This window comes from Battus philenor, unplaced genomic scaffold (genome assembly GCF_028537555.1).
Source record: "Battus philenor isolate CCGP_79_NKW_IND1 unplaced genomic scaffold, ilBatPhil1.0.hap1 SCAF_3, whole genome shotgun sequence".
Lineage (NCBI taxonomy): Eukaryota > Metazoa > Arthropoda > Insecta > Lepidoptera > Papilionidae > Battus > Battus philenor.
The window spans coordinates 2,713,842-2,737,634 of record NW_027181693.1 but is presented as its reverse complement, the minus strand read 5'-3'; the positions used below and the strand labels follow the sequence as shown (position 1 = coordinate 2,737,634).

General features: G+C 32.8%; 3 protein-coding genes across 4 annotated transcripts in view; 2 read left to right on the top strand and 1 right to left on the bottom strand.

The window, feature by feature from the left end:
- Positions 1–14,652, top strand: part of LOC137926636 (ATP-binding cassette sub-family A member 17-like) — a 32,981-nt gene extending 18,329 nt beyond the window's left edge. Inside the window, exons 18-32 of the mRNA XM_068770303.1 lie at positions 268–372; positions 740–825; positions 1,707–1,782; positions 2,714–2,821; positions 3,550–3,702; positions 4,926–5,039; positions 6,145–6,301; positions 7,129–7,251; positions 7,989–8,183; positions 8,765–9,040; positions 9,545–9,795; positions 11,087–11,234; positions 11,793–12,003; positions 12,576–12,777; positions 14,323–14,652. Coding sequence (XP_068626404.1) covers positions 268–372; positions 740–825; positions 1,707–1,782; positions 2,714–2,821; positions 3,550–3,702; positions 4,926–5,039; positions 6,145–6,301; positions 7,129–7,251; positions 7,989–8,183; positions 8,765–9,040; positions 9,545–9,795; positions 11,087–11,234; positions 11,793–12,003; positions 12,576–12,777; positions 14,323–14,652 — 2,535 coding nt within the window. The remainder of the gene's footprint in view (positions 1–267; positions 373–739; positions 826–1,706; positions 1,783–2,713; positions 2,822–3,549; positions 3,703–4,925; positions 5,040–6,144; positions 6,302–7,128; positions 7,252–7,988; positions 8,184–8,764; positions 9,041–9,544; positions 9,796–11,086; positions 11,235–11,792; positions 12,004–12,575; positions 12,778–14,322) is intronic.
- A 1,829-nt stretch (positions 14,653–16,481) lies between these two features.
- LOC137927016 (BLOC-1-related complex subunit 8 homolog) lies at positions 16,482–17,605 on the bottom strand. The gene is made up of 3 exons (XM_068770784.1): positions 17,441–17,605; positions 17,176–17,353; positions 16,482–16,891 (listed from the first exon to the last, which is right to left on the bottom strand). The coding sequence occupies exons 1-3, from the start codon at positions 17,490–17,492 to the stop codon at positions 16,606–16,608; spliced, it is 516 nt and encodes a 171-aa protein (XP_068626885.1). The 5' UTR covers positions 17,493–17,605; the 3' UTR covers positions 16,482–16,605.
- A 432-nt stretch (positions 17,606–18,037) lies between these two features.
- Positions 18,038–21,969, top strand: LOC137926883 (epidermal retinol dehydrogenase 2-like). 2 transcript variants are annotated; one of them, XM_068770618.1, is made up of 5 exons: positions 18,038–18,209; positions 18,425–18,628; positions 19,494–19,823; positions 20,232–20,476; positions 21,133–21,969. In XM_068770618.1, the coding sequence occupies exons 2-5, from the start codon at positions 18,437–18,439 to the stop codon at positions 21,323–21,325; spliced, it is 960 nt and encodes a 319-aa protein (XP_068626719.1). In that variant the 5' UTR covers positions 18,038–18,209; positions 18,425–18,436; the 3' UTR covers positions 21,326–21,969. The 2 variants fall into 2 exon arrangements, with proteins under 2 accessions (XP_068626719.1, XP_068626718.1); XM_068770617.1 differs by having other exon boundaries at positions 18,205–18,287.
- Positions 21,970–23,793: the final 1,824 nt, after the last annotated feature.

The window sequence follows — 23,793 nt, the reverse complement described above, 5'->3', positions numbered from 1 at the left end:
ACTTTGTATCATTGATAGTAGATCTTGATGAACTGGAAAAACAACACTGAACTGTCGACATGGGGAGTACACCTGTTTATACTACGGAGTAGGTTCCAGTGAGTTCGCAATAATACTTCGTTAGAATTTCCGAGAACCGTAAACAAAAATCTATAAATAGCTTCAAGGTCACGCGTATTTATGGCACTTCTTGATCCTAGGGTTCCGTGGTCACTGTTTAGAGGTTTCTATAAATCGTGCTTTGTAACAATATGCTTAAAAAAACAGATGGTGTCCGCGATCCTTGCCGGAATTACAATAGGAATATCGCAGTCCAATTTACTGGTGCACCTGGAGGAGGACCACGCTACAGGCAGGATACTTCACGGTGAAGTGAGTAATGAATTTTTAAGGCAATTAGTAATGATAAATTGTTAGTGATTACTACGAGACATGCATTCTTATAGAAGAAGGTTTTTCGTACAAGAGAATCCCTAATAGGTAATGCCGATTCGCCGTAGATTGATTTGTAAGGAGTATTGCGGTGTTTTAAAACATTATGCTATTGAGCATTAATTCCTAAGATGATCTTGGTGCACACCCAGGGGCCCACAGGAGAATCAACGGGGTCTGCGATGTTGCCACAAAAAAATAGGAGTTCATATTTCGTGAGCTACTTTTTCTCACATATGTAGGTATTTGTTTGTAGTTTAATCATTATTAATTAGCCTTTCAAAATTTATATTCAATTTATCAACAGCTTTTGACTGTGGAATCAACCGATAAAAACACAACGCTGGTACTACACCTCGATAATTCAAGCGCTGCTATTTCTGTAGCTAACAGGTTTGTTTATATATTTATTTACGACAGCTATTTAAACTTATCATATTTTTATTAAATAAAATGAATATTTAAACGTAGCATAATACATTTTATGCAATGAGAAATTTACACGCGGAATTTTTATAACTTGGACGTAAATTGTATAAGGAAACTGTAACTTTTCATATGGAAATAAAGACAAGTTGAAAAGCTCGGAAAAGCCAATGTTTTTCTTTATTACTACTGATACCGCTGTACAGTATATTAGATATGCGGCTAGACGGAGGGCAGTATCTGCCATATTCACTACTCCATTCCGCAGTTTCTTTCTATCCCTTCTTACATCTGCTGCCAAAAAGTAGTTTTCAACTTTGAGAGTACTTAAGTCTATTTACAGTGATAATGAAGCAGAATCTATTTGCTTTATCTACTTATCTGTTATAATGTTAACTTTGTTTTACTTTATTTATTTATTTATTTACTTTTCGAAAGGTTTATAATTGACACGAAAAACAAGTATGTTATATATTTCTTATGAATTCAGGCGTTATTTGCGGAAGTCCATCATAAGTAAGAAAAGGACCAATATAGAGCTATTTCCGCCATGCAGCAGTAGTCGTGAACACAGAGTCTAAGCTCTGTGTTTAGCACTAATCGGTGTAACATTACTCCTGAGGATGGCCCGTGGAGAAGTGAAACACGTGTTGAGTTATTGAACGGTGGTAGTTGTGTAATTCGCATTGTTTGTCACATGCGCATTTATCAGCGGGCTGGCGAGCGGTGCGCTTCATTGCACGACTACTGCTACATAGCGAAAGTGGCTTTATATTGGTTCTTTTCTTTCTTATTATATATTTCTTTTATTTAAATTAAAAAAATATTTATTACTATGTGTATTTCAGTTATGTCCTGTCGGAAACACATTCAACGGCCCAGGAGATCGAAAAAATTCAATACACGGCTCTAGCGAAACAAGAGGTATAAAAAACTCTACTACTTACCAAATTAAAACTATATATAGATAATAATTTTATATCTAGATATAGATAAATAATTTCCTTCCTTAATCTGTATATATTTATCTATTTATTTACTTGCCCTTTTTACAAATCCCTTTAAGAGTTCTCTACCAAGTGGTGGTGTAAATACAATAAGTCGTCAGGTGACCATATGTTTATAAAGAAGTTAATAAGTTATACATATATATGGTTTTTTATACACTATATATAAAGACGTATATATGTGTGCGTTATTAGATAGTTATGACGATTCTTTCGCCAACAGGTCTCGTTCTTTCTTTTTAAACATTTACTAGTTTGATTACTAATCCTGAGGAGAAGTCCATTCCAAAGCAAAATACTTTGGATGGAAAAGGAAGAATGAACAAAGTCCGATTTGTGCGAAGGACAATGCAATAAAGGATTATTTGACGATCGTAGACTGTCATGGTTTGAATCAAGGTATTGCTGGCATGGAGTTACCTCCATGCCTCCTCATACTTGCAATACCTTGTAGGAAGGCGAAGTATTAGAGATAAGTAAAGAATAGAGGGTAGATAAAACACGTATATTTATCCGCTCGCTGATGTGCATCCATTTGAGATCCAATCGACGAGCAGAGAAGTGGTCTAATTTCCGTATGTTAAAAACAAATATAGACAGAAATACATTACTGTTTATAGAACCTATAATTTCATCAGCATTTCAGCCGTAGAACATCCACCAGTTGGAAACGGCCTGTATCCATCGTCCGGTGATCTTAGCATTGTCGTTTGTCCACTTTGTGTCCCCATCATCACACCAGCTGATAGCCCATTGCAAGGCATAGACCCTAAAGACTCTCCTAAATATTGCCGCAATCACCGGTCTTATTAGGAATTCAACATTTTCATGATAACTTTAATCGTTAGAGCTTAACGGAATACTTGGTGACGCGTGCGATAGACTCGCCTCAAATGTTCGTCTCACTGTTCGCCTACGGCATCGATGTCTCGACCAACAAAAATGGTAACCTGAGTGTAAGCATTCCTCTCATTGTATTTTTGTAAATCTATTTATTAGGGGAAAAGAAAACTTAACAACATAATATTTCTATTGCTAGTAACATGGTTACAGGATATTATATTTATTAAATGTTAAAAAAATTTAAAAACAGAACAGCATGTTCCACCACAAGTGTTTGATATTCAAATTTTTACAAAATTAGAACTACCTTAGTCACTAAAGAGGATACCTAAAAAGAAATATTATATTCGCACACTTATTTAATACTTAATAACATTTGTGTGCTAAGTGTATGTGCTATGCTGTAAACAATTTTGTAAAAGATAGCACCTCAGGAATAATTTATTTGCCTCGTAGCTATTTCAATGTTCACTAAATTAGTGTTTTGTATTATATAAGATAGCAGAACTCTTTATGTATATATATACACATAGATACATAGATTCCCTTTATGTATATATATATATATATACAGGTTTGCTGAGTCTTTCGCCTGTTCTCTCGGGTCCGAGGCGTACATCATCGTAGGCTAAATAAAGTTTTTTTTTTAATTTTAGTGGGGAAAGTAATTTGCCTTGTAAGCCAGAGTGTAAAGACGCCGTGTATAACAAATAAGTCTTATTTACTACATTCTACATGTAAGTAATATAATGGATACTACTCTAGTATCCATTATATTACTTACATGTAAAAATTAACAAATGAAAAACGAAACCTCTGAAAATATTATGCTTGTTTGTAGGTGCGCGTATTGTACAGCCCTTTACATCAGGATTCGTGGACGGCGCCCCGCGCGATTGCACGCGCCTACATGGCCCTTATACGCCACTACACCGGAATCCTTGACGCTACTATACAAGTAACAGATGATCCTTTAGGACTGGACCTCACCAAAGTTAGTCAACAAAAATACAACCAAAATCAAAATGTCCATGTCTTTACAGCCATCATCATTTCAACGATATAACGTTTACCTCTGGAATTCATGCTATGAACAATTGTTGGAAATTACTAAACTGTTCGACTAGCATCATTAGCTTAATATTCAAAATTGAGTCTAATAATGTAATAGGATCCTACTAATATAAACCGTGATCGCTAAAAATATGTTGAACACAATTTTACATTTGCAACATGTCAGTTTATAGGTACAGTCCGAAGACGTTTGAAAATCAAACAACACACACTGTAATGGATGAATCTACAATTACCACGTTGTATTTCTTAGTAATTTGACATTTCTTTTTTTTCTTTTTGCGTTGACATTTTTTAAATTCATATTTCGAATGTTTATATATGTCGAACTGTAACATATATATTACCTGAAGAGCAAATACATCGAGTAATTTATTCAATTAATGCCAACACTATCGCAACCTAAACGGATCGTTAAAACATGTGTTATTTAACTGTGCGGTGAAATCTTACAATTAGGAACTTTACTAAAAGCTTCTTGGTTTGGGTTAAACTTTAGTCCAGTATGTTGCTAAGAAAGGCTTTCAATTGTTAGTACTCTCACGAATATAATATCATGCCTGCAATAATTTTATGTAGTCATTAATTAATATCTTATAACTAACGCGCGATATGTTTTTGTTTCTTTTTGGACCTCTACTTTGACCTACGCTCGGCTTAGGGTTCCAGAGATAACGTGTCGAGTCAGTACATAGATGGAAGTGTTTTATACTACATGTATAGATTATATGCAGGAATAAATAACATGAATGATTTAAATTTAACCTTTAGTATTATTCAATCAGAATTAACTGCTTGTTAGTATAATTTAGGTTATCGCTTTCTTAAGTTAAATTCACACGGCCACATTTTTAACAAGTTTCTATTTCTTTACAACAATATATCCACCTTCGTTATCGGCAACCTTTTGCCATCTAGTATACAAATTTTCAATGTCGGAGCGGTATAAATTAGTTTATCTGTAACATATGACGACAGAAACGATATTACTTTCCGGTCCCCCTAATATATAACTACAATTGATGATTAAATCTTATATAGAAAATACAACACTTTTACTATAATAAATTACAATAATAAAAACCTTTTTTGTTGTTTCTCGTTATTCTTCTGTAGTGTAAGTTTGAGTTTAACGCTTTTCAGTGGTTGATTTACGCGGGTGAACCTCCTCTGCTAACGCAACTGTTGCTCACTCTTACCATTCTGCACATCACTCACATGCCCTCAAAAGAACATGGCTTGATAAGGCATATGCAGGTAATAGTGAAGTAAAAATTTTGTTTTTAATTTGTTTTTGACACTGCTAATTAGCAACAGAAATTATTCTTATATTCTCGCAAGGTATCAATACCTTTTTTGGTTTTTTAAAAATCACCAGTAATAAAATTATAACACTTACCTTATCGACTCTTTGCTTCTTTGAATGCTTTTTCGACATAAGTTACGTAAAGAAGATTGGCCTTTATATGTTCCTTTTCAAATTTGACAGTCTCCAAAGCTCACATAATTCATATCCATTTATAGATATTTATAGGGCAAGACATTTCTCTGCCTCTAGCGCCATTTTGTCGATACTTAATAATGACATTTTTTGACTTTCACAGATACAAACGTTCTTGATTCTACGAAATTTCCTTAACAAACATATGTTTAGATAATTATATGGCCGGGTTACAAAGTTTTCTTATCAAATCAAAATTGTGGAAATTTAGCTTTGTGTCTTGTTATAAAAGCCGTCTGCATAACCGCGAATTCCAACTTACCTATACAGCAAACCAATCATGGTCACGACTTGCCGTTTTGGCGTATGTGTGTATCCAAAAACAATAGGATTCAAGAAATAGATATTTATAACGTTAAAATAGCTCAATTTAAGAGCTCTGAATTATAACATATATTTATAAAGTTTAGTTTTCAAATGATCACTTCAAAAGTAAAATAACTTTTAATTGCATGAAGCGTTCACTTATAGAAAGTCATATATCTTGTTCTATTTCTAGTGTATGCTTTCTCAAATCATAGTTTTAATATCAACTTAGTGTACCTAATGAAAAGACAGTTTTTGATGCGCGTCAAGGAATTTTCGAATTTAACACATTAGTCCAGTTAGTGAGAAACAATAAACGAAAAAAATCATTTTATAAATGCTTAAGATCGCTTTCAGTAATGATTATGGTGCTACCGAAACCGCTAACCGCGCCATAGGTATGCGCGCCGGGACGTGGTGAAGTATCGGGAGCTCCGTTATGCGCTAATCCCTCCCGTACCTCGCCGCGCTTTCCTAAAACACGGCACAGCTGCTTCGGTAGCTATATATTATTACTTTTTCTTATCGTTTACTTATCTATTTGATGTTTCACAGCAACACGCTTTGAACTTTTCACCCGTGTGTTACTGGTTCTCGATGTTCATCTGTGACTTCGTTTTATATGTGTTCCTCGTCTGCTTGATGACAGCCATCATCATCGCCATCATTTACTTGGTGACTCCGTCTCCATTTTTTCAGTATGAGGATTTTGGTTAGTGAAATATACCCTATCTTGTGTATATCTTTTAAATCGGCGGACATTGTCCCGTTAGTTAACACCATAGATTATGTTTACTATTATTTTTTCATTTTAACGCACACATTATCAACTTCATAATCAACATTTCAACTGCTGGACATCCTTCTCACCATAGATTGGAAACAATTTCCAGCGTCTTTCGACGACCTCATCAAAGTCGTCTGTGAACCTTAAAGCTCCAGTGGCCACCTTTTCTGTACTATGGGCCTGCTGACTTCATCTTGTCAATCCGCAGTACTATGTCATTTCATTCATATACAAATGATCTCCTGATCCGATGTCGTAGAGAAATCTAGGACATAACCGTAACTTACACAGTTTTTATTAATTAATCACACATTGGGAGACAAATAGATTTATAAATATATTTCTAGCTGTTTTTAATCTGTATCTATAATAACGTGTTTCATTAAAATGGCTGAATACGACCATCAAATATAAATAATAACTACAGATCATTCTTAATCGTATTCATTATCAGTGAACTTATTGAAATTAGTAATATCTAGATGTTTTATGGATCGGTTGAATGGTAGTGAGGTTAATAGCTTGCAACGCGATATTGTGAGAAATTACAACAATGTGCACATAAAACTTCGTGAAAAAATCGATACACCTGTTAAATATTAAAACAATTTCACATACAGAGACAAAGAGTTGGACTCAAGACAAAGGGTATCTTTCTGAGCTAGAATTACATATTCAATAAATTACGCTATTTGTCTCTCCGTTGTTATATAAAACATTGTTTGTTAAAATTATTTGACGTGACCTTCCAGCGATTCTTCCACTTTTGCTGACCGTTTACGGTGCGGGTTGCATTCCACAAGCGTATCTCTTCAGCCTTGGTCCCCAGGCCGCGCTGAATTCAATGATTTTTATTATAGTCAACATAATGTTAGGTAAGTGAAGTAATAAGTTTACAATCTATGTTATTTCATCATAATATCTAATATGCGTCATCAAAAGGAATAAAATAAAGCAACATAACGTCATGAATTATAAACCTATTTTGTATTGGTTTCAAAGCTTTGCAATCGTCTCTCGCAACGAATTTTAGATTTCCTAGAAGAACCACAAGGTGAGTCTCAAAGCTGCATGATACTCCTAAATAATGATTTACTGATTTCTAGCTTTGTTTATCTGACAATACAATATGAAATAACATACGTTTCTGTAACTGACATACATATTTTTAGGTTAGAAATATGGAGAAACCAGTATGACAGAGAATATAGTTCTTTAAAAAACTCTCGATATCAGCATAGTGATTACTCTTTTATAAGTATATTTTCATTTATATTGGCATTGAGAGTTGAGAATAAGCTTTTTGTTCCTGTCTTTCAAGCGACAACTATACCATTTTTTTCTTTTATTTTGGCCTGGCCTATACTGCTGTCCAAGTGGCAATTACAGATTTCACGAGTTTTACCAGGCAGGACGCAGAGGGCACTTAGCTAAAAATCTCTTTTAAGGTAGCGAAGATCGGGAGCTCGGTTTGGGCTTGTGCCACCCGACGCGCCGGTGTCTTTATACAAACCTTACAAGACTTTCTACCCAAAAATAATTATTTTATAACAATTAAGCGATTTTAAAACACAGTTGATTAGTTTTAAATAAATTATGACATTGTCTCAAGGTGAAACGGCAATCATCGCTAAAATCCATTACGGCTACGCCTGGAATTATGCCATGCACTTCATGAGCTTTTCGCCGCAATTCAATATGGCGTATGCTTACTCCAAAATAAAAAAGATATTCCTCTACAACATGGAGTGCGTCATATTCAAAACGAAGAATCTTTGCTCGTCAAAAACTTTACATAAATGCTGTGGTAAGAGTTATTCATTTAGTTTGGTTCATTAATTAGTTCATAAAGCCACAAATTTTTCGAGCATTTTTTTCTAAAGTACAAAGTACTAAAGTAAAGTACCAAATTTGACATGCATATTTCTTATTATGTATGCAACCTTTTTAATTGTCATCGTAACCAGCTAGATACAAGTAGTGTATCCGAAGAGGATTTATTGAGGAGGAGGAGGCTTTATACAACACTTGGCCGTTGTTCAAGCTGTGTAATAATTTTGTAATATTCCTACTATTGCTATACAAAAATAGTTTCAATTGGTAAGTCTAAACAGCAGGCTTGTAGGTTAGTGGATGTTGGACATCTTTCGATTTACCCTATGATTATAGATGCATATATGGATTCCTCTCGATATTTTTATCCACCGGTTGTAAACATAAAGTATGTGAACGCTTGCAAAAGAATCTGTGACCAACAAACAAGAATCGCAATCCTTGGGAAACCGATGGATTACCACGCGTGTTGGCCTTTATTGTTATATAATATAAATTTAATATCATAATTTAGAACTCGATAATTCAATTATAAAATATATAAAATCCTTGCAGAGAAATGTGGTGTCCTCCAGAAATGTTTTAAAAGGCAATCATACCTTTTCGACATTGAGACCGGCATCGTGATGGAACTAGTTGCTATTGCCACCACGTCTTGTATGTTCATGACGGTGCTGCTGCTCTGGGAGTACAGATTCATACAGTGCCTTTGGATATCTTGTACTAAGAGAATGCGTAATGTCAAGTATATGCCTCATCCGGAGGCATTAGCAGTGCAGAGGGAAAAGGAGGAGGCTATAGAGAAACAGAAGATCATACGTTCGCAAAAGAGTTGGTATTTTTTAGTTCAAAAATACATATTGTTTAGAACCTATGACACATTTGTGTATGTTAGTTTTCCTTAAAGTTTGCGTCAAACTTCTTGAAATTTCACAACGAATGCGACGGTGTCTCAAAACTAGCTAGCTATCAAAATCGCGTGTTGGGCAACTACGGCAGTTTTAAGCGAGTACCCGGTTGGTCCAAGCGAGTTAGTAGCACGATCAGTTCGTTGTGATGTTTAACAAGTACAAACAATATTAAAGATAGAATCAATGCAGGAACTTGAAATGCGTCACGGGATTAACTCAATGGTGAATTTGCTAAAATGTAATTTAAAAAAATGTTATCGTAGTATGTATTTCATCACAATTGCCAATTTATTGTCAATATAGAATTACTTATTTTATAGAAATGATGATACCTCAGATATTTATTTATTATAAGGTGGATTAAATGCATCGTTTTGTTTAAAAGTGATCTAAACTGATCTAAAAGTAAGGATTATTTTTTTAGATTTAATGGTTAATACTTTTGGAGAATACTTACTAGCAGTGGATGTGGAGAAAGACAACGCTGGAGAGAATTCTCTTTCTATAATTCGCCACCTACACTTGGGTATCGACAAGGGTGAAGTGAAGGCTCTCTCTGGCTCCCTACTTCACGGAAGGAGAGAACTTTGTGAACTGTTAGCCGGATATAAAATACCCAGTAAGGGTAAACTGTGGGCAATGTCGCGTTGGGAAGTGGGAAAAGATCCGCATAAGGTATAATATTAATTTCTGTATCTGTATTGTTATCAGGGTTAACATTTAGTCGGTCCAACTTTTTTTGTTGTCTTAATTAACCACAGGCTGGTAACCCTAGCTTTGGACGTCAGAATACACATGATGCAATCAGGTTCTAACTGATTCTTTAAGAGAATCTTTGGGGGAGGGTTATGCCCAGCAGTGAATTTCTACGCTTGATATGCTGATGATACACCTGTTTTAAAAGAATTTACTCGAGAATATTAGAAATTTATGGTCTTTTGTCTCAAATTGGTTCACGTTATTTCATTATTTGTTAACATTAGCGATATTATGACGTAAAAGTGACCAATCCGATAACATTTCATGGGATTACATATAAAAAGATCATCGAGTGGAGGCCATGAGCCGGCAGGCGCGGCGTAGGTAGGCGAATCGACGACATGGTAAACGTCGAAGGAAATCGCTAAAAGCGGGCAGCGCAAAAACGATCATCGAGGCGATTTTTGGGGGAGGTATATGCCTTACATTGGGCGTCCATCGACTGAAAAAGAAGAACATATATAAAAATGAATAAATACTTGTCGAACTATCCTAATTATAAACAGATTACATTGTTAAAGTTGACGAAAAATGCTGGATATAAGCCGCTTGCAATTTGTCATACTGGAAACTTTATAGGAAGTAGGCGATGTCCAACAATGGACCTCCTACAGCTGAAATGATGATGGTAATACAAACGTCAGTGAAAGTTTCGATTTCTGGGAGCCATACATTTTGTATGATGTGCACAAGACTATCGCTGGTCAACACTCAATTAGAGGTCAATGTCTAAATTAAATAGGTTATAAAGCACACCAATAGTTTTTACAAAATATACATAACAACATTTCAAAAGTAAAATAAATTTATATGTTCAAAATTTATGTATATATATATATATATATATATATATATATATATATATGTATGTATATCATATTATTTGTATTTAATTTTTTTTTCCTATTTTTAGAGTACATTTATGCACAGATTAAAATATTTATTTTGACTAGTTATACACTTTTATTTTTTTCTTATGTGTTCCTTTAAATGGTCTTTAATGGTCCCGCGACTCACCTCGTTATCCATATTTATTAATACTCAGAGACAGTGGAAAAAATTAAGTGAACCGGCATATCGATGGACAAAAAAATTCTAAAAAAACAGCCACCGACGAATTGGTTTAAATAAAATTCCCTCTCTAATTGTATCTAAGGAAACATGTCTAATACAAACTAATGTAACGTAATTATCATTCCGTGTACAGTACGCCAGCCAAGTTGCGCTTTGTTTAGATAGAAACCCTCTACCGCCTTGGATGACAGTGTTTGAAGCACTCAAATTAATAGCAATACTGCGCGGTGTGCCAAACAAACACGTCAAAAGTGAAGTTATGATTTACATTGATTCACTCGGTAAGTGTTTGACAAATGTCTTCTTTTCTTGCAGACGGTTCATTGACCGTGTTGGCAAAAAACGATTTCGGAAACCGTTTCAATTTACTGTCGGTACGATACGATCGTCAGAGAATCGAAAATTAGAAATACTCAACTGCAACTTTTTCTTTGATAAATAATTTACTGTTCAGGCTGCATTCTTATGGAATAAGTTCACTGAGACCAGTAAAGCTTCACCGCTTGTTACTACTATCGTGTAGTACTGTGATCGATAAGTAAAGCTGAAATTGTCATATAAAACTCTTGGACGTTAGGAAGTCAGGTAAATTATTTCCTAGGTTGGTAGGACTGTCAATAATATTTTCCAAGCATCTGTTTGATAAAAGTTTTAATATTAGTTGGTTCAACCCAAACCATTTACAAGGAAGTTTTTGTCTGAAACTCTACTACTACTCTACTAGTCATCTCTGTACCACCTTGCGTTGTCAGGTAGAGACTGACTGACCTAAAGGCACTAAGTGTGCTATTACATAAGCTGTATAAAGAGTGAGAATATAAAAGAGTAAATGTTTTCAGATTTACGCGACCATGCAGGCACGGTCATTGAAGAATTACAAATCAGTGATCGCGGCAAAGTGCATTTCGCAGCGGCAGTGGTCGGAGCGCCGCCTGTTCTCGTCCTGGACGAATTCACCGCCTACCAGAAGTATTCCGTTCGGCGAGCCATGTATTTTATCCTTCGTCAACTGAGACAGCGGGGTCATGCTATTTTCATTAGTTCTAGTAGGTATGTTTAACGTATAACCAGAGTATTAGCAAATTTTATTCTACTTTTTCTATGGGCTATGTACCTAAGGATGGCTATGGAACAAAAACAAAGATTAGGGGAATCCCGTCGACACGTGCTTTATCAAATGGTGACGTGGAGCGGATGCAAGGCTTCAGTAATGAAGATGATGAGGTCTGATGTTGTCCTCTCTCGTCATTTTAATAACCATTTTCAGTTTGCTAATTAAAAATAGTAGATGTAAAAGATAAATAAATTAATAGTTTTAGAAAATATGACGATAATTCATAAAACTAAGATGCAATTGGCAAATCGTAATTTTCATCTAATTAAAAGCTGATATATTGTAGTAATGTCTACAGTAAGTTCTATGCTGAACTTACTTAAATAAGACATGCAATTTCAGTCATATATTTTTTTTAACAACAGTTTATTATTTTCGTTAGTAAAAACCCTTGTCATCAGCGTGGCCGGTTACCTGTCGGATCATACACCGAATCGCTTTTTTTATTTTTGCCTAACTTAGAATAAAAAAGGAGTTGAATAAGTTACTCTCCGATTTTTTTCTTCAGTGTTGAAAGCCACTTACCAATGACCAGCCGGCTGGCCATCCTCGTGAACGGTATCATCTACGACATGGACAACGTAGACAATCTAGTGGACCGGTATAGTAAAAACGGATACACCGTCGTCCTCCATCTCAAGGACGAAGTTCGCCTTGAGGAAATGCTTTATCGATACTTCAAGTTCTTTGTCATAAATGACACGTCCGAAGTAAGTTTTTTATTGTTCTAAATTTAACTATTGTTTTAACCATGAGTCGACTAAAAGATAATTTCTGAACAATAAATATGTATTGGCAGTTTTAAGTAACAAAACCTAAGGTTCTGTCACTATGACAGTTATGAACAGTGTTGCTGTCTAAAAAATGAAACGTTCAATTTTCCGATATATATGTATAGGTTGCGTATATTTGCGATATGGTAATGCCTAGAATTAAAAAGTTTAGGTTACTAGTTATAGGTTCAATACATTCTATATAGGTAAGCCCAAGAAATTTCCTACTATACATGACACGAGAAATGTGTTGATATCGGCTCGCTATATATTAAGACAGAAAGCATGTGTTGTCATTGTTAAATCAATAACGATTTATTCATGAATTTATAGATACGTCAAAGTTACTTGCAGTAAAGAAACTAAAATGATTTACTTTGTTAAATGTACTCATATATACAGTGACATCTCTCGTATTTAATTCCAAATTACGTACCAATATTGTTTTTTAGTCATTGACAGATACTAATACCCCGGTAAACGAAGCATAGGACGTCCGCTTACAGCGTGGAAACACGACACTTTTTTATCAGTATGTTTAGTGAAGGGGTCAAATAACCCATTTTGAACTTATGAATTGATAACATAAAAAACACTATAAGCAATGGATCACAAAAACTTATTTTTTGCGTTTGTTATAGAAATGGTCAATATATTATTTTGTTTAATAATAATAAGTTTAATTTTTATAACTTTCCCGTCAGACATATTTCATACATTAAAAACAGGAAACGTTATCGGGTCTTTTGACCCACTATGGTAGAAATAGGTACCTGGCAAGTGTCGATATGATTATGGTCGGATATGATTGTTGGTCGTTGGAAGGTGCTAGTTGTAAACCGCTTTCTACAGGTCCTACTGAAAATTTGAAGATACCTATGTCCAGCATAGAATATCCTATGGCTGAAGTAATGATTAGCTCGCTGGCATTTACAGCATAACCGAGTTTGAGGTGGTAGAACGCTGATGGAGCTTGGCTTAGTTTTTCTATTTACTCAGGCTCAGGTAGTATTATATGTTACAATCAGATTCGAAGGTCAGTAGTTCTAGGTCATTCAGGTCTAATAGCCTCCGAAAGACAAACTTAACGGGAGCTATCGATTCATTCGCTTTCCAATTCATGCTCGATAGCTGCCCAGGAAAAGCTACATGCTTATTGCAAAACTCTTTGAACGGTGGTCCTCCGAAGAGGACACGTTTTGTGCAAAGACGACTCCTTTCGAACTAATGTTCGACACACCACTCGCCTTTAAGAACGCCGCTGCAACAGACTCCTAACAATCAGCGCCTCAACCAACGGTGTGCCATTTAAAACGCCGACTGTTAGAACATTCTATGACTTTTACTTACTACTACTTCACACAATAGTGTTTTGTTTCGATTAAAAGAAGCAACCTTCTCTACTCCTAGTCTGGTTATAACCAAGTAGTTAATTTCTATAGATCTTTTGAGAATTACCAGCCACTTAACACCCTTTTGCAGGTTCTTGTAAACGTTCAGATATTAGACGAGGAGCTCACCTGGATGACCATATTCGAGAAGTTGGAGCTACTCGTTGCGGAGAACAAAACGGTGTATTCATACATCGTAACCGCTATACCTATAGACTACGTATACAACTGGATCGTTGTCAACGAGACACGGTACGCCGTGAAAGAGCGTGAAACGTTTTCGTTCATAAGGAATCTCTTCGCGCCTCGGCCTAAGATAAGACCCTCGCCGGATACGCTTAGGAAGCTAATCCCTCTGGAGCCGAAGTATAATATTACTAAACTGAAGGAACTCCCGTGGTCGGTTATATTCCATAGATAAAAAATATAGTCAATTTACTACTTGTCAGTATAAATTGTTAATGCTGATTTATATTCAGAATGCTTCATAAATCGACGTCGAGTCTGTTAAAATAGCAGGAAGTGGTTAACTCCAGATAATTTATTTAAAAAATCTGCAAAACTATTTTTTTCCAGTAAATTTGGACGTTAATAATTTTGAGCACATGATTCATGTTTAATCTTCAAACTTGATGTGTATCTCGGAAAAATTAGTACAAATACTCAGCAATTAATATATAGGGTCGGGATTTTTCGTCAAATAACCAAAAACATGCGATATGATACCAATTTTTATGCGCTATGATCATTTGTCTCTTTCTTTCATTTGAAGAACGGTTGAGAGCAAAAAAAATTCTCTAAAATTATAATTTTAAATTAGATCTTTGATACATGAATTTGTCTACGGTTTTCAAAAGGTTTCCAGTAATAAAAATAGAATGAAAGATCCTGGAATGCCTACTATTAAATTGCTTGTTTGATAGTAATATGTCACAAATTTTTTAATGATTTTCTGGACCTAACCAATATTATCCAATTTCTTGTCGTTTATTTATGAAACATCTTGAATGCATTCATGTTAGCAAGCATTAGTATTTTGCGTAAGCTTATAATTAATTTTAAGCTGTTTATTTCCAGCAAGGAAAGAAAAAATAGCAATAGTTAATTATCTTATATAAATAAAGTTTATTGCATATTTAATTTGACGTTTTTTTATTTAATTCTTACTGACTAGATAAACATAAGATGGAACAGTGCAAGTGATGTTAAGATATATTATGGTAATGAAAATGTTTATTATTTAATAAACATTTCTTAACATTTAATGTAATGTTAAAAAATCAGCAAGTATTAAGAAAAAAGGGCATTGTTTGGTGCAATAAATGTTATATCTTAACTATTGCAATCCTCAAATAAATAAGAAAAAATGTATGACAGTGTTAAGCCAATGCAATTATTTTGAGAAGGGCATGACAAATGTAAATAATTGCACCACAAAAGCATAATTTATACATAACCACAGATACATAATAAAAAAGCAAAAACTTTACATATTAAAGCTCCACCAATAAAAGTAATTCCCTGTGGATACACCAGTTAGATAAAATTATAAACATCTGCATATACACAAAATTAAACTCATTTGGTAACTTTACCTAAAGTTACCATCTAGTTAATATTGAATTTCGTCATCAATTTGATTTTAAAATCAGTAAAGTCCCATTTTTGATTACACACAATCATATCTGTAGAGCGAGTGATTAAATAGGTAAAGCAATTTTGTTACTGGCACTGCAAAACAATAATATGGATATGATTTCTTTTTGAGACTTGACCATAATTATAAGATGGATTTTCATGTTTTGTTTATTGAATTGTCACCATTTAAACATGATTTTGGAATTTGAACATTCTTAAGTCATGTCCATATTAATGTTCATGTTTAAAATAATTTTTGCTATATCACTTCACCTATTTATATCACCAAGTATCACAGAAAAATGTTCTGTAGCTTAATTTGCTCTGAAGTTCTTTTTTAGTATATTTTAGATTACTGAGATCCATAATCAGTCAGGCAAAACTACACATTTTTAACAGTAGAAACCCTTAAAACACTCAAGCACACAATTTTGACCTGTACAAGAGTAAAGCTGTTGAAAATAGAACTTGTAACTAAATCTATAACTCCTTACAAAACAAATGTTTAAAATGCAACTTTAAAAAGTTTTAGACAATGGCATATTTTTACAGAATCTATTAAAATAAACTATCATTAATGTCCAAATGTAGGACTTTAACTTAACCTCTAAACCTTTGGCAATTGTCTTAGTTTCTTCTTATTAATCACATCTAAATATTTTTTATAGGTCCAAAAAGAGAAACATTTAAATTGATACAATAATTACTACTAACAAACCTAATTTTTGTTGAATTACTAATGTAATGTAGTATGAGACCTCTGCAATTCATTGTTTGAACCTCGGGCATGTGCCATAATATTTTCTAACCGATTAGTTGTTTCACGGACCATAGAGAAATCAGAGAGATCTGGCAAATCTAAAACTATGTGGGCAGAGAGACGTTTATAGACAGAATTTGTATCTTTTTTATTTCTTCTATTTTCCTCATATTTCAATTGTTGCTTAAGGTAAATTGACTGTTTCAGCATTTCCTGAATATTCTTGAAACTGGTTGCAGCTCCATCCATTGACTTGACAGCACTGAAATTGATATTAATTAAAGATTCTTAACTAAAAAGAGACTTAACTAAAACAGGGAAAATGAAGGCAAATAATTTTTTTTTTTATAATGATGTTTCTAAAAGGTCAATTGATATTGCCATTACAGATTTATCAGAAAATTAGCAAGTAAAAGCTATTCTACTGTCTATTGTTATGCTTCAATATCGGAATATTAAAACAAAAGGTTAATTTTAGTCAAAATTGTACATAAGGAAATTTCATAAAAACTTGTTTAAACAAAATAATGTTATTTAATTTCTTACCTTAACGCATACTCAACGTCGTAACATCTTCCCTGTAGTTCATGTTGTAATTGAGTAACCTCCACTCGTCTCTCTACCATTGGTGGTAGTGCTTTTCTTACATGTTCTTGCAGTCTGTATAGAGCGAGAGACGGTTCATTGGCTACTATATGCATATTTTCCGAAATTCTTTCAGCAGCTGAAATTGTTTTGTTACTTACATTAGTCAACATTTAATTATTTAACATGAAATATTTTTCATTAGCGTATATTTTCTTTCTCTTACCTTTTCTGGCTTTTGTTTCCAATTCTGAATCACCTTGGTAAACAAATGCCATTTTTATTATATTTTAGAAGCAAACGTTAACATAAGACAATTAAATGATGGTATAAGTAAAAGGTGTTATAATTTATTTTTTATTTTGTAAATAAATATTCAAAGATATCTGAATTTGACATATTCTTGACAATATTGATACTCATAGTTTACATACAAGCGTACCAACATAGCAACAAAAAATAAAAAAGTTGTTACAAATAAGAAATACAAAATTATTTGTTATTTAGTCATACAAGTAAAATACGTTCTATCTTAAAAATTTTAATCAAATTTATTTTGCTAACATTGTATTAAGGTTATGGCGTAATTATCATAAATATCCAAATTATAAATTTTAAGTGAATTCCCTTCTCATCATGTGTTTGTTTGGAAAAAATGTAGTCTTTATTATTACATACTTATGCAATCTGAAAATGTAATGTTAAGACATTTAATTCTAAAGATATTTGTTATATTTGACTGAACAAGTACTCAGTAAAACTTACTTTGGTACTATTGACACTTGACATTTATATTTTGTTGTAATAACTGACATTGATTAGGTTGTGTTTAGGTAGTGATAACAGTCTGGGACGGTTACTAAGATTAACATTGAAATTTTGTTGTCCTTATCAAATAAACCTTAGCTGATAACAGACATGTTAGCAGCCGTTGTGATGCAACCGAGTTCCGGCCGATAATACTAAAGTTCATATAAAATTTATACGCAGACAAGGTAGTTATATTCTTTTTATAATTAATAACGATCGTGCCTCGAAATATTAAGTTGAAAATGGCAATATTATTAAAAATTGTAAGTAAAGCGTCTTGTTCTTTATTAATCAGATCCAGTGTTGCAAAAAATGTACACAACGATTATGTATATACACCATTTTATAACTCAATCAATCATAAAATGCAATTAATATTTTTTGTGATTTATACTTCCAGGTAATACAACTAATGGGGAATACTATTGGAACTGTATTCAACCCTATGTTTCCTATAAAAATGCTTCTAAGGTCATATTCATTATGTATTTTGGTGGTAGATGTGGTATGGGTCGTTGTTAATACAAATTACGCAATATTACAAGCTATTTACGGATTTTTCAACCCTCCACAATTGAAATCATTGCACCTTGAGACTGCTCTGGTAAGCATTATTTTCTTTTCTAATTTTCTCTAATATTTGACTAATATTTATGTGACTATGAGATTTAGTCTCATTAAAGGTTAATAAACTTGAATAGATATATTAGTGATAAGATCTAAAGTACGAAATTGAATTGTGTGAAGGTAGTAAGTAACCCAATAGCTTTAAAGTTGTGTTGAATGAGTTTTCTATTATCTATAATGCAATAATATAAATTGTTACCATTGTTATCAGAGAATAAAATTTATCATAGCAAACAACTGGAAACTTTAAAAAATCTATTAATTGTTTATGTCGATGTTGAATGATTGTATGAATCACTGACTTTGTCTGAGAAGTTAAAATATATGTTAAAGGTCAAAGTACAAAGCGAACTAAATCATGGATAAGACATTTGTAATGCCTATACATTATGATAGTCTGTATAAAAAGTTAAAAATAGACACTTAAATTGGATTGGATTTCCTTACTTAAATTGGATCCACACAACCAAAAAATATATGGTACAGAATCGGAATATTAAAAAAGAAATGCAATGATATCTATCTGAAACAGTTCACTGCTGCCATGAATAATGTCTTTACAATCCTGGAATTTTAAGGATCTGGCAAAAGTTAATAGTAAATATGCCACGAATCTTCAGTCTTATTGAAAATCTATGGGGGCAGGCCCATATCCTTCATGGAGGTCCTACAAACAAAAACAATAATGAAACAAACGATAAATGCTATGTAAGCTCTATGTGCTATAATTTATCAGATTATTGACACATAAGTGGGTTTAATAAGAAATGAACCCTTTGTTATAAATAGTTCTCTGTAATCAATATATGTTAACAAAATTAGATTGTGTAATAAAATTTCAGATAATTGGATCTGGAAGAGGAGTAGGGCGTCAAATAGCAATTCAGCTAGCTGATCAGGGTGCTATAGTTCTCTGTGTTGATAAAAATGTGACTAACAATGAGGACACTGTAAAATATATTAAAAGCAGGGGTGGAACAGCTTATATTTATGAATGTGATATAATACGAAAAGAGAATGTCACCACAATGTCGGAACAAGTGAAAGACGATGTTGGGTTTGTCAGCATGTTGTTTTATTGTTGTGGTATTCCGAGTCCTCGGTCACTGATGACTGAACCACCACAAGATATACATGAAACATTAGATTTAACATTGACATCATACTTTTGGGTGAGAATTTTTTTTATAACAATATTTACTTTTCTATAATTTAGTGTGATTAGATCATTAAGATGGATATGCGGATACAGATATATAAAATAAAATACGTAATGGCTTGATAAAATCCCATACTTTTTTTTGGTGATCTTTGGGAGAGGCCTTGCAGAGGGTGTGGATTAGCTGATATAACAATGATGATGAATAATTAACAAAAATATATTTTCAGCCTACCTGCACCAACGTATACCAGGAGTACCTTGTCCTCTTGTTTAGTTTTCCTTAAAGTCCTTTCCAAATTATGCTAAAATTTCAACTTAGATAAACATATATTCAATATCTAATAATAAATCTTATACTTATAAAAAAATTGAACTAGTGTTTTTTTAAGAATTAAAATCATTGTGTGTATTGTTTCAGCTTATTGAACAATTCATGCCAGAAATGAAAGCAAGAAACCATGGACATATAGTAGCGCTGACTTCTGTAGCCGGTTTGAGCTACATTAAGGATCAAATGCCTCTGAGTGTGGCGCAGTTTGCAGTCCAGGGTCTTGCTGAATCACTTATGGAGCACTTGAGAATTAATAAGACTAATGGGGTTTATGTAACACTGACTCATATATACCCTTTTATTGTGGAAGAAAGCTCTAATTTAAGATTAAGGTAAGTTATACTTAATATGGTTTTACCATTTAAGTGGTTTAATTTTATTATTATTTTGAAATTAGATGTAATTCATGCTCTTCGTAAATTACTCCTTGTAAAGCTTTATAATCTCTACAATTATAAACACATAATGCAGATAACAATGTAAACATTGCTCCAAGTTTATTACCTAGTTGTACTGCATAGTGGCTTATCATTCCCTCAGTTTGGTATCTTACATTCATTGTCATTGTTACAATTGGCTGAGGTCCATAACTAAGTGACATTTTTGCTGTCTTCTAACTAAAACCTATAGGAAATCTATGGAAGAGGTCTATGTCCAGCAGTGAATCCTGTAGCTGAAATGATGATGCTGATACTGTCTTTAACTTGAAACTTAGTTTGTTTTTGGGATTCCTTTTGGTGGCAGAAAACTGATCATTTCAAATGTACAGAGCCAAGCTCCATGGAAAAAAGGTTGTTTGTTTTTGTTCTCCAGTTTTAAAGACAAAGATCAGACAGACAGATATAGTCTATCTAGCTAACCAAATTTAATGATGCACATGCATAGGAACCATGTTTAATCGTGATAGCTTCTTATTAAAGAGACTTACCGCTAATTATGTAATGTATTTATTAACATTAATGTATGTGATTCCTTTTCTTACTTACAGAATATCAAGTTATTTTGGCACAATTACACCAGAAAAGGCCGCCAAGTCAATTTTGGACAGTGTACGTCGCAACTATCCCGAGGCATCTGTTCCTAAGCATTTACTTTATCTTGGTCATATCCTTAGAATACTTCCTAGAAAAGCGACAGTATTAATAAGGGATCTACTGGACACAGGTGTCGATTTCGCTTAAGCCCTTTCCGAATTAAAAATATTTAGAATAATTTATAGATAACTGTTACTGTAAGAACAAGTGCACAGTTCTGATAATTTTATGTGATAATAGAGGCTGGAAGATAACACCAAAATTATTATGAAATTCTGACAAATCTGTTCTCTAAATAATTTAAAAAGTTTTTATTAAAAAGATTGAGGCTCTGAAAAAAAAGTTTTGATTGTCTTTTTAATAACCTTAATAATAGTACTAAAGTGTTGTTTTATATATTTACAGATATTTTCATAAATAAATATTTATCTAATTTGAAACTTTTACAGAGACTGAATCTAAAGTTTTAGTAAATGTTTTTGTTAATTTTATGCATTAATAATAATGGTAGATAAATTTTGACACATCTTGGAGTGCTGCATCATTGACTGATTTTAGATATAATATAGTAAATTTTATTTCTTGACTGCAGTATAGTGGAATAAAAATATTTATATATTATTAAAGCTACAATTGAAATTGTGCTACTAATGTATTAAATTATTTTTAAATACTGTATTAAATATTTGTAAAGAATGACTATCGTCGTTTTTTCCTAACTAATATACTTTATCTAGAATTTATGTGCAATGTGATATTTAATTTTCATAACAGGTGGATCTAAAAATTATTTACGGACTTTTAAATTTTTGAAAGTTTATTACTTTATCTGTGACATGTCATTTATCTTTTAATTTTTCTTATTAATAATTTCTATTGTTACCCTGAATTTGGTTTTTGCTTAATATCTCTTAAAAACGAATTTCTTAAGTAACTATTTGGAGCATAACTGTAAATAATTTTCTTAATAAAATCTTAGTTATGTTCATGTTATGACATCACATAAAAAAAGTATAAAAAAATCGCTCCATCTATTTCGATCCCTGGTGATATTGTAATAAAGCTATCTTCTAAGAAATAATAATATTAAATGTTTTTTTAATCAAGAACTACTAATAACAACATTATTATTGGTCTGTGACCTGTGTATGTATTTATAAATTAGAATATGGTTTTACAAAAAATTTATAAAAACTTTTTTAGATAAATCTTTGTTTATCACTTAAAAAAAAAATAAAAAAAACTTTGCTGATTTAAAAAAAAGCCCCAAATAAATATGAGAGGTAAAAACAAAACAGAGTATTTCTAACCGAATTTTTAATATTTGTTAAAGTATTGTAGCTTGAATGTTACAGCATAATAGTAGCTTTAAATATTAATAAATCAATTCATATGCTTCCTTTTTTTATTTTTGTCATTTAGTCATTACCATGTTAAATCAATTGTTTTACGATAAAGTCCGATTTGCGTTTATTTCTTACTCATGAATTAATTTTTTTTTAAATTCGTAATTAAAATCCGATGTTAATTATTTCTTGTTCGTTTTACTTATTTATTACATTTATTAAGTATTTTTATTTTATAAGAGTGAATAGAGTCAATGACACTGAATTCTTTACTGTTAGAAATTACATCTTTTTTATTAACATTTTTGTTACATTACATACCTATTTACATATTGACATTGGAATTTGATTAGTTGATTTATGACAACTAATCACCATAAGCTCAAGGCCACTCGGAGAGCAATGAAATGAATTCAAATCAGTTTTTAAATTTGAATTCATTCGTAGCGTTCATGTAAGAAAGCTACAACCGCGTTTTAATTTTATAACTTTTTATTAACATTAATACAAAGCTTCAACCGATAGAAATAATTTCAGTTCTTCCGTGGGTACTTTCTGTATGGCCTTTTCGATTGCAGATTTGCAGTTAGCACATTTTGTAGCATTGAAACTATATTTCCTTGAACTGGTTTTTTAATTTTATAGAACAAGATGAATTTCAAATCAGGGCTGCACGGCGGATATCCTAAAATATTTCCAGCAAAATATCTGGGAAGTTCGTAGCGCAGAGTGTGGGCGCAATGTTATTGCGGAATATCGGGGACCGAACAATCATCCTCACGCAGATTCTCATAGAATATTCGCATATTTTTGAAACGATGTTAACGCATTTAAACTCAATAAACAAAACTGTGTTAAAGCCGTTAGTGTTATAGACTATTTGAAAATGATTAATTGGTTAACGGGGTTTTATGTATTTCGAAGTCGTCAAATCTGCGCGGATATCTCGTTCGGTAAAAACATAAAAGGTAAATTAAAATGTTAAGTATTTGTATATATAAATAAAGGAATTTTTAAAAGAGGATACTGGCATTTCGTACATTAAAACTTTTTTTAGGCGAAACTATGTGAGAGCTCTGAGTATTTGTACTGGCAATATATATTATTTAACCTGTCAATGTATCTTTGCATTGTGTTTTCTCGCTATGTCGATAGTGGCGCCACCCTAATGTTTTACGTTTTCGTAATTTGTTACAGTGTTTTGTAATACAAAAAACAAAAACTTTTAAAAACATTGTGGTGTATGTGTATTTATTTTATTTAGTTTTT

Coding starts and splice junctions, on each gene's coding strand:
- LOC137927016 (XM_068770784.1), bottom strand. CDS start 17,492: ATGGCATTTGTTTACCAAGGTGATTCAGAATTGGAAACAAAAGCCAGA. Junction 17,354..17,440: donor GGAAACAAAAGCCAGAAAAG/GTAAGAGAAAGA, acceptor AAACAATTTCAG/CTGCTGAAAGAATTTCGGAA. Junction 16,892..17,175: donor GACGTTGAGTATGCGTTAAG/GTAAGAAATTAA, acceptor TATCAATTTCAG/TGCTGTCAAGTCAATGGATG.
- LOC137926883 (XM_068770617.1), top strand. CDS start 18,267: ATGGCAATATTATTAAAAATT. Junction 18,288..18,424: donor TGGCAATATTATTAAAAATT/GTAAGTAAAGCG, acceptor TTATACTTCCAG/GTAATACAACTAATGGGGAA. Junction 20,477..21,132: donor AGCTCTAATTTAAGATTAAG/GTAAGTTATACT, acceptor TCTTACTTACAG/AATATCAAGTTATTTTGGCA.